The sequence below is a fragment of the Osmerus mordax genome, chromosome 18 (genome assembly GCF_038355195.1).
Source record: "Osmerus mordax isolate fOsmMor3 chromosome 18, fOsmMor3.pri, whole genome shotgun sequence".
Taxonomy (NCBI): domain Eukaryota; kingdom Metazoa; phylum Chordata; class Actinopteri; order Osmeriformes; family Osmeridae; genus Osmerus; species Osmerus mordax.
The window spans coordinates 7883439-7894498 of record NC_090067.1 but is presented as its reverse complement, the minus strand read 5'-3'; the positions used below and the strand labels follow the sequence as shown (position 1 = coordinate 7894498).

The 11060-nt window shown below is 46.3% G+C and overlaps 1 protein-coding gene across 1 annotated transcript; it reads left to right on the top strand.

Annotated features, from left to right (window-relative positions):
* Positions 1-3327: 3327 nt before the first annotated feature.
* Positions 3328-10729, top strand: znf865 (zinc finger protein 865). The gene is made up of 3 exons (XM_067255166.1): positions 3328-3701; positions 4062-4174; positions 4865-10729. The coding sequence occupies exon 3, from the start codon at positions 5406-5408 to the stop codon at positions 9534-9536; it is 4131 nt and encodes a 1376-aa protein (XP_067111267.1). The 5' UTR covers positions 3328-3701; positions 4062-4174; positions 4865-5405; the 3' UTR covers positions 9537-10729.
* The last annotated feature ends 331 nt before the right edge of the window (positions 10730-11060 follow it).

Below are 11060 nucleotides of genomic sequence, written 5' to 3'. Positions count from 1 at the left end.
TACAGCAGCATTTTGTGAAGGGCATAGTATTCTCACATAGAAAATACTGTACAAATGTCCTACCAGATAATAGGATTGATATGTACTTTAAAGAAGATAAGGTTATTTTGTACTTTTGTACAAAAACATTTATAGACTGAACAATATTGCATATTATTGCTTTTTAAATGAATTAATCTGTTGATATGAGCCCTCTCAGACAGTACAATATACATTATGTCTTCACAAAACACAGAACCCCTGTCCAAATAACGCTCATCTCTGGACAATATATATAAAAAGTTGTTTTGAGGAGGGTTATCCTAATCTCACATTCACCACTATATATTCCATTTGAGACCCTGTGATTGGTTAACCACTTGATTATGTGGCTGAATTGACTCGCTGGGTTGATTTGACCTATCACTTTGATGCATCACCTTTATACCCTCTCCTGATTGACTAACGGCCATGGCGTGTGTCCATCCCACCGAGGAGTTGCTTGTTAGGATCACTAGTGTACGGTGCATGTCTCATGACTGATGACCATTCAGTCATAACACCACAGAGATCAATACTGTCCTGTTGATAGTGGCCACACAGAAAGCCATCATTTTACACACAATCAGTCGGTTTCAAGGGCCCAGCTGTCTGTGTGTGACAATGGACCGCAAGATAGGAACAGCACGGAGAGTTTTTACTGATGTCAATCAGTTGACTTTGTTCTAGGTCAATTGAAGGGCTTTTTGCTGCCCCAAAATCTTGCCCTGAAACCAGAAACAGCTCTTGGGACTTTAGTAAACACATTTGTTTTCTCTGAATGCCACAAAACGTAGTATGAAATCAAAAGCACTCCAGCAGCGGTTCACATTTTATTGGAAGGGGAAATGGAGAGGGGGGAGTATGGATGGGGGTTGGGGGTAATGGACACTTCACACCAAGGGCTATTCTAGAACTTCTTTGTGTGTCTGTGGTGTGTGTTATATGTCAGCTTCTCATTTCTTCGATGTCAATATTTGGACACAGTTGTGTCGATGCAGAAAATATCACTGCTGACACATTTTTTATAAGTGTGAGAAAAAAAATGAAGAGGAAATTCTGCTCGAATAATTTGTGCTCATGTGAGATTAAAAAGTCAGTGTGACAAAAAAGCCATTCTATTATTTCTTTTTTACATCAGAGAGAAGGAGTGGTCAACATGATGTCATATTTTGTAAATCGAAGTGTTCTCTTTCCTTTGTTGGTACCCGGTTCTAAGATTAACTAAGCTGTTTTTGGAAGGGCCGGGTTCTTCGCTCAAAGTTTTAATTGAGGGGGGAAGGATAAGTACATTGTTTACTTAATTTTTTGTACGTTGCAAGATGCATTGTTCATTCCCCCTAAATTGTGACTTGGGAACAAGGAAGAACTTTGAAAACAGCTGGAGCTTTAAGTCAGGCAATGGTTGTTATCAATATGATATGTGTTTGTGTCCTTTGTGGTCATGATTATGATTGATATAAGATTATTATTGATTATTATCATTAAGATTATCATGATTATTTGTTTCCCTTTTTATTTTCTCTGTGACTTAATGTATCCTGGATTTTGAATATTTCAACTTTCTAGTGGATTTTAAACCTTTGTATTCTTGACGAAAAAAGCAGATGCAATCAAAAGTGAAAAGACAAACCGCATGAAGATGTCAAAGCCAGTGTTGATGATGTCATAGTGCTGACTTATGATGTCAAAGCGTGTATGTGTAATGTACATGCGTCTGTATTTCTGTGCCCGTGTGTATTTCTATGTCTTTCAGGAATGCTGAATCTCATATTAGATCAAACTTGGGATTTTACAAGTACCATGATGTGTTTTTCAGGGAATTCACAAACTATTTGAAACCCAAGATATGATCATTATTGTTTATATTGGCTTTTTTGGATTAAAAAAAAGGACATTAATCAATCAAAGCTTTTCTTGTTGAGCGACGTTCACCAAAGCAATTTCGAAATACACACACAAAAAAACGTGTTAATCAAAGGCTTGTCCTAAAAAATAACATTGTTTAAATTAGTGCATTCATAAGATTATAATAATGTGACCAGAATGTCACTCTTTTATATAGCTACATATTGTAAAGGTGGGGGACTATAGCAGGAAAGAATGGAGAATGTATTGTGACTTGCTTTGTTTGACATGGAAGATCAATCATCGGACTAGAGTGGGCCAATGATTTTTGTAGAGAGAAAATAGTATTATCCATGCTTGCTTAAAAACAGAAAGAGGCAACAAAAAAAACTACACGCCACACAAAGATTCAGTTCTACTTTTCATGTTTGTTTTTTCTTGTATTTCTGGAGATATGCAGATGTTGTGTCCATGTTCTGTTGAGTACACCCAGACAGAGCTCTGTGCCTGTTGAGGTTCCGTTTATGCATATCTGTGTGTGTGTGTGTGTGTGTGTTTGTGTGTGTGTATGTGTGTGATAGCAGAAAGTGTGGGTGTTGAGAGGGGTGGAGCATAAAATGGCTGTGGTTTCTTGGCACGTGGGTTGACATGTTGTGGCATGAGTTGTTCCTGATGAGATGGTGTGTGTGTGTGTGTCAACCTCACTGAACCATATGTGTTTTTGGAGGCTGGGGAAGTGGAGGTGTATGTTTGTATTTTCCCAGTTACTTGCCATACCTCAACAAAATTGTATAATAATTAAACTAATTTAATACATAACACAGTACCCCTTCCTCCCCATGTCTTGTTTTACAAGAAATTAAGATCTCACAAGCGTGCAACCCTTATTTTGATTGTTGGTGATCAATTCTCGCGTTTGTAGAATCATAATGTTCAAATGATAATAACAATAAAATAAATCCCACAACATTAGTCAAGTCTATTTGTTTACTCCTGTTTATTGTTAAATGGCAGTATAAAAAAGGGTGAAACATCAGGGACTTTACAAAAAGGAGCATAAAAAAAGTTCAACAACGAAGAAGTAATTAAGTGCTGACATTTCAGACATTCGAGAATGTTTGTGACTGATCAATCATACTCAATCAACTTTTAACAAAAGTTCAAACATCCATACTCATGGGAGGCAACTAGCGCTTTCTCTCTCTCTGTCACACACACACACGCGCGCCGGGCGCACGCACACACACACACAGCCAGCCAGCCAGCACACATTACAATGTTAATACTCACAGGCACTCTCAGTGCTGCACTGTAACACTTCATTTTAATAAAAAATTGTAAGGATAAGTACAAACATCGAGTCTGTTTGTCGGACAGTTTGACCTGGAACCCGACCCGGAAGCAGAATTCACAACGGAAACTACCATTTTAAGCGAGCTTCGCAGCCGTCGTCTACCGACGGGGACACCTAAAATTGACACGGGGCGGAAAATATTTGGCCGATGAAAAAGAACGAAAAAATTATAAGAAAGGCCGCCTTCGTTGAATTCGAAAAGTAAACGATGAAAGCATTAAATGTCTAGCTTCGGACCATGGATTTAGATATAATAGCAAGCTAACACAGCGGAAATAGTTTTTGTTAGGGAGTCGAAAACAGCCCTCCCGGGCCGATGGAGAGGGAGGCCTTTGAAAGTATTTTTCCAGGGATGAAGAAAAATGGCCCGCTGACATGAAATAGAAAGCCGTTGTTTACAAGACGGCATTTTCAACACGTCTTTGTTCTGCGTTTTGCTTTTGTGTTTCTCCATGATTGCCTAGCCGACTGATGCTCTGAGGTAAATACGTATTTTCAAGCGAATTCGTTAGCTAGCTACAGCTAGCTTGTTTGTTAGCTAACGTAAGCTAGCTAGCGTTAGCTCTAGTCTAGCTATTAGGCTAGCTAGCAGCACTAGCAGAAACCAAGACAAGCTAGAGTACATTGACTACGCTTGATATCAAGCTTTTTACATGGTTTTCAATGGTGGCTTTAGTGTAATTAAGATTCATACTTTCTCTTCAACCTAAATCGTATTTTTGGTTGTACGTTCTAACAGCTAGACAATTTGTATGATGTAGCGCCTGTGTGATTAGGGTGGCGAGCTGTGCGCCTTGCAGACATGGCATTTTAATACTGGCTATTTTCTCTCAACTACTAGCTAAAAAGATAACCCGAAGGTGATTGATGGAAGTCTACCCCACTCCTCCCTCTCTGTTCCTTTTTAAAACCTACGGTCGAACAAGCAGCGCTACAAACCTGTAGCTTGTTTTGGTAAGATCCTAATCAAAACTTAATTACCTAGGTCATTTAAATTTTTCCTAAACGTTTTGCAATGAAATCTTAATACACTCAGGCGATATTATCATCATTGTATACATTGATAATTGGTGACTAAGCATCCGTTTTGTGTTTTTATTGTTTTTGAATGGGCTAGGGTGTATTTGTTTGTCTCTATAAACTGTTGCAGATGCAAACGAAGTAGGAGCTGTAGCGACAAAATAATAAAGTAGTTAAATGGTAGTAGTTATTATGACGGATATAATCATGTACTATTTAAATAAATCACTTGACATAAAATTCCATCATAAAATGATTAATCAATTTCACCAAATGCATGTAATTGCATTTTTGACGTTACTTCATGTAGACCATTTCAAGCCTTTTTGTATTGCTTTTAACTTTTGTTTTCATTGGCATGCAAGAAGAAATACTGTTCATCCTCTCATCAGTGCCAAATGTACATTACTTTTGCATAAATCTCTATAATTTAAGCATGCATACATGCCCTGACAGTCCTTTGCATAATTTGTTTTACATAACAAAACAGACACAGTTGCACAGAACTCAATTGTATATTATGTGGAATGTCTGCAAAAGTAGAAGATGGTGGTTTTTTTCATCATGGTTGACTATTTTCTCATCTTTCCTTTCTCTCTCTCCGCTCACTCCTTCTCTCCCCAGGTTCTGAGTAGGTGGCATCAGGAGGCTGACGGATAGAAATAACAGTTTGCCTCATGTGCCCAGTCAATGAACACTGACACCTTCTGAGGAGTATAATTGGACCTGGAACCACTGCTCCTCTACAAGAAGGACTTCAAAACACTACAGACTCAACCTTTTATATGTTAGACATTGATTTCTTCTTTTTTATTTTTACACGTCATAGGCATTCACACACCGTAAGAATTATTTCTAATTTAGCAACAAGCAAACATAGAAAACTAGCAGGTCTTCACCTTGGTGCCCTCCATATTTGCCTAATCCACATTTGCCTGGAGAGTGTGTAAGCAGTAAGCATTCATGTGTGAGAGAGAATTTAAAAAAAGGTCATAGTGATAAGAGTTGTTAATTCAAAGTTTGGAGTCAAAGGCTTCAAAGAGCACTAGAGTGTAGGCCAACTCTGCAGCGCTGAGCTCAGTTATTAGGTGGGTGGGAATAACTGTTGTTGATTTCAACAACAAGGGGAGTTGCCCTGGGACAGCCTCCCATCAGTGTGTGGGAGATGTTCCAGTTTAGCAAGTACCCCATGGACATTCTAGAGATGCTTAGTGGACACCAAGCCCATCAGTTCAAAGGCCTTGGATTAGAGAGGCAGCTCCAACATCAACAGCAAGTCCAGCACCAGCAGCAGCTCCAGCAGCTCCAGCAGCAGCATCAGCAACCCGGCGAGCCCTCGGGGAGCCTCCTTTCGGGGCTGGGCTTGTCCTCCCGAGGCTCCTCCTTCGCCGACTCCTCCTCCATCTTTGCCAAAATGAGCGCCCCTCCCCCGCCCATATCCCACCAGTCTCAGTCCTCGTCGTCGTCGCACAGCTCGCGTAAGTCCAGCAAGATGAGCAGCAGCAGCGGGAGCTCGTCGGCGGGATACCCCCAGTTCCTGCGGCCTTTCCACCCGGCCGAGGCGGCGCTGGCGCAGGAGCAGCTGCATTCTGGGATGGGGCGCTTTGACTTTGGGGGCAGTAGTAGTGGAGGGGGTGCAGGTGTTATAGGAGGGGTGGTCACATCTGCTCCCCCTCCACCTCCGTTACACCCTGGTCTCTCTGTTCCCCAGCCCTCGTCTGGTCCCTCCTCGACCTCCCCTTCTCCCTCTACATCTGCTTCCAACAACCCTTCTGGCAGCAGTGCTGTGACCTCCCTGGGCCAACCTCTTGTTGGTCCACAATCAGACCCACGTAGCCTGCATCAGCAGTTCAGTTGCATGCTTGCGGCCAATCAGTACTTCCTGTCCGGGGTCCCGACCAATAGCAGCCTGGAGCAGTTCCTGGTTCAACAGGGGACTCATAACCATCTTGGCCTGGGATTGGGCCAAGGGGCGAGTGACTCCAACTCTGCCCTTGCTCCACCTCCAGCGCTTCACTCCTCCCACAGCCATGGCCATCCCACCCCCCAGCCCCAGCAGCAGCAACAGCAGCTGCCCCCCCATGCCTTGTCTCACCCCCACAGTCATCCTCACCCCCACCATCCCCTCCACCCTGCCCCCCAGCCAGCACCCCTTGGTGGCTTTGACTTCCAGGGCATCCCGGTCCTCTCTTCCAATCAGATAGCTTCATTGATGCAGCAGGAGGCTGGTGGCCTGCCTCTACCTCTACCTCTTCATCTATCACTCTCAAAAGACGAGGGGAAAGGAGACAGTGGGTCTGGGTCTAGTGGAAGTGGAGGAGGGGGAAGCGGTGGCAGCAGGAGAAAGAAGGCTATGGCTGGCTACCTCCCTCAAAGAAAGTCAGATAGCGGCAGTCATAGCAGTAGCAGTGTTAGCAACTGCCACAGCAGCTCTAGTGGGCACAGTCAGAATACATCCTCAGGCCTGGTAGGAGGAGGATCTGGAAGTGTTGGCATATCCGGCATTGGTAATGAGCATTCATCTCTCCTCTCCTCGTCCACACAACCCTCCTCAACTGTCTCTTCCTCCTCTTCCTCAGCTCCCTCTTCCTCCTCCACCTCCGTGTTGGTAGCCAACGGTTCACAGCTCCCCAAATCCGAGAATCTCAACCCCATGGCATCTGGTTCTAGCCAGCCCGAACCGGAACCACTCTACCACTGCGGCGAATGTGGCAAGACCTTCACCCACCTCTCCAGCCTCCGCCGCCACCTCCGCAGCCACGGTCTGTCCTCTGATGGCCCTATGAGCAGTGGCTCTGGCAAGTCCCCCAGGTCCCCTAGCCCAGATAGAACCTTCTGCTGCTCCGAGTGTGGCAAGGGATTCAAGAAGAGAGGCCACCTCCTCCAGCATGGCGTCATCCACTCTGGAACTCGTCCGTTTGCCTGCAGCATCTGTCAGAGGTCTTTCAACCGCCGCGAGTCCCTGACCAGACACGAGAAGATCCACGATGAGAAGCCATTCCGCTGCCCTGCTTGTGGACGCTGCTTCCGAGAGAGCACCTCCCTGCTTAACCACGCTGCGTCTGGTACGTGCGGCAAGCCCCCCAGATCCCAGAAGAACCGGAGCAGCACTGGCAGTGACACCTCCTCCAACCCTGGAGGGAGCAAGTCCGGGATGGTGGCAGGTAGCAGCGGGTCTGGAGACGGGGGTGAAGCGAAGTACAGCTCTGATTACTCCAGGAACCGCTACCAGCCTTCCTACAGTGTGGACGACTACAGACGACAACAGACCAACCCGTCTTCTCTCTACCCGGGAGAGAGCTCCCTTGGCAACGGGATGGGCAGCCAGACCCTGAGAAAGGCTCCGTTGGCGCCGACTCTCCACCCTCACCCCCAGAGTCAACAGCAGCAGCAACAACAACAGCAGCACCACCACCACCAACAGCCACACCTCCCCCTTTCATCCCTATTGGACGACTCAGAGGATGAGGTCACTAGCAGTGCCATGTCGGCTATCGCCGCAGCAGCAGCCGCCTCCTGTGACATCAACACCGGTGAGAGCCGAGGGGAGGAGCGGAGAGACATCATCGGAGGTTTGCTGGGAGGCCTCGGCTTCGGGAACATGGGGGTGTCCCCCGGCGGGCCGTCGTCCACGTCCGAGATGGACAAAAGCTACCGAGCCGGCAGCGGCTCCACTATGCCTTTGACCCACCCCAGCCACCCAAACGCCAAACTTAAACGTCCTCGTAAGCCTCGCCAGAAGAGAGACCCGGGAACTATCGTGAGACGGAGGAGAAGTCCGGGGCCTCGTGGGGACGGCTCGGAGCGACCACATGTGTGTAATGTGTGCGGTAAGCGCTTCAGGAGAGGTGAGACCTTGCGGCGCCATGACCGCGTCCACACCGGGGAAAAGCCCCACGCTTGCGACGTCTGTGGAAAAACCTTCAGGGAAGCCTTCCACCTCACCAAGCATCTGACGGTCCACTCTGGGCAGAAGAACTACAAATGCAACTTGTGTGGGAAGGAGTTTGCTTACGCACAGAGCCTGGTGAGGCATGGTAAACTCCACAGGAAAGGGGAGATTGACGGTAACGGGACAAAAGTTAGCAAAGTCGGAGCCATCAGTCAGGGTGGTAATCAGTCCAACTCCGAGTCCTACTACCCCTACTCTCAAGATAAGGCCCAAGGGTCCGGCTCCACCCAGCCAGGTCAGAGGCTCTACACCTGCACTGTGTGCTGGAAGTCCTTCCGCCACCACTTCCACCTGACGGCCCACCAACAGACAGTTCACGGAGGGGGCGGGGGAGGGGAAAAGACCTTCAGATGCGAAGTGTGTGGCAAGGCATTTGCTTACTCCAACAGTTTGTCCAGGCACAGGATGTCCCAGCACGGTCTTGGTCGGTCCGCGCAGGGAAACCCGTCGGGTGGGGCCCGTCAAGGGGGGAGCCAGTCCCACCAGTCAGCTGCATACTCCCCCCTCTACTATGAGTCCGGAGCCCACTCCTCAGGCTCCAACGTCACCTATCCTTCAGGCTCCAATGTGATCCACCCCAGCACCCAGGGACAGCACCACCCTTTTCAGTACCGGTCGCAAAACTACCACCCCCACCGTGGCTTAAGAAAAATGAAGAAGAAAAGACGTGTTGAGATCCACAGTATCATGAGGGGGGGGCAGCTGGTGGGTGTGCCCCTGAGCAAAGAGACCAAGAGGAAGCTGATGATCATGAGGAGAAAGAGGGGCAGGATGCAGCAGCAGCTGGCAAGGAAGAAGCTGCTGGCCCAGCTGAGGATCAAAGGAGGAGGGATGAATGTGAAGGCGTGGCAAGGAGGTGCGGTGAGAGTGTCCGGGCTGACCTCCATGGAAACGCCCATCAAGCGCTTCCCCTGTCCCATCTGCCCCAGCACCACATATGCTAGGCAGGCCTCCGTCCTGATCCACCACGCCATTAGGCACCCGCCCATTAATGCGGGCCACGAAGCACGCCTGAAGTGCCCCGTCTGTGGGAAGCGCTCACGCACGCTGAGGAGAGCCCTGAAACACAGAGGCCATCACCTGGCCAAGGGCTCGTTCGCCTGCCGCAAGTGCCGCCACTGCTTCTGGAATGGGACCCTGCTGGAGAGGCACCGGGTGTCCTGCCGAGGGGTGACCGGGGGAGGCAGCGGCAACTGGAGCTTGAGGATGAAGTCTCCCCCTAAAGAGATGGGGGTTCTGAAGCAAGAGTGTGATCTGCCCGTCACACCTGTGGAACCTCAGCCTGTACAGCCTCAGCTTATTCAGCCTGAAAGAACAACAGTTGTGACTGAATACAGCCACTGATTTTCTTTCATTTTTATTTTATTTTTTAAACATCAAACAAGTGCTAGCGAGTTTGAAAGATGCAGGGTGGGGGTTAAGGTTTAGTGTAACTACCAGGATATCCCCACTTCATCCATACAATCCCCGACTAAAGCAGAGGTGTGTCTGAGAGTTAGCATGGACTTCTAAAGGCCCATATCAAAAAGCACCCTCCATCTCTGTTCTGACTTCCCCAAAGGGGAAAGTATTTTAGATCATGTGACTGTTTGAGTAGCACCTGTCTTAAATGCATTCTATCACAGTATACCCTTTTTTCTGTTAGCTGTGTTTGCGCTGGAATTCTGGATGCATATTTGTAGGAGTGGGGTACCATAAGTACCTATGTTTTTCCAATTATGTTTTCTCATTATTCACAGTTAAACAGTATAGTCTTTGTCTCTTGTTCTGTACAATGTGTGTTTCTTTGTTCCCAGTGGATACTTATTTTATACTCAAGACATTTTGTCCTGAAACTGAAAATGTCGGTTAGCTGAAAAGGTCCTGACAAGTCAGTGTAAGATGCCGTTTCAACTGATATAAATACATCAGTAGTCATATGACTTAGGTCTTTGATTAATCACTAATCAATAGTTAATGTTATTGGACACAACTAGTCAGACAGAAGTTTAACTGTCCTGCAGTAAAATGTTGAAGAGGAATCAACAGAGTCATTTCCCAGTACACAGTTCTGGGGGATAAGAAAAATATCGGGACTGGGGGGGAGGGGAATAAAAAAAATAAAAAACAGTTTTACAATTGTCAGGAAAGTCATGAATTGTGGGAACAAGGGGAGTGTACTGTACAATTCGTATTATATTTTATTATATATTGATTATTTGCTGTTTTTTACTCCCAAGTATAATTTCTTTTATCATTGTTGCTATTGTATGGGTGGGTGGGAATGAGATGGGACTATCTTTGTAAAACAACGGGACAAGTATGTGTATTGATGTGATTGTTTCCTTCCTCCCCTTTTACCAAGCCCTGTGTCCCCACAGTTAAGCCCAATTTTGTAACAAAAGTGTGTACACTTAGTTCATTACTTAGGTCCTGTCCTTCAGTGTTTTCCTTTCAGTAAACTAAAATCATGTAATATTATTACTAAATTACTATCCTTTTCTTTGCCTAAAGTGAGTTGTTGAAACCCTCAAATCAAATAAAAATCTAAAAGGTTCTGTAGTCGTTTTGTTGTCATTGTTACCTCAGTGGTAGTCATTTTGAATAGGATTCAATATTTATTTTCTGTCATCTGAAAGCCGTTATTGAGTTCTGCACTTTGTGGTCAATGACCGTTTCTTATATGATCATGTTTGTCTTCACACAGGCCTTTACTGTTTAATGTCCTCTGTTGACTGTATAACAACCTGGTGCTGCTCACACCTGGTCTCCCGGGTTCTACTGCCCTGACCGAGACACACTGTTCGCTGCTCACATGTCTTGGCACATGCCCTTCGCTGTGCCACACTCAATTAGAAGCTGAAGAGAAAAGACCTGGAGGCATAAACC

What these genes read in the sequence shown, in the direction of transcription:
- znf865 (XM_067255166.1), top strand. Translation starts at nt 5,406, where the DNA reads ATGTTCCAGTTTAGCAAGTACCCCATGGACATTCTAGAGATGCTTAGT.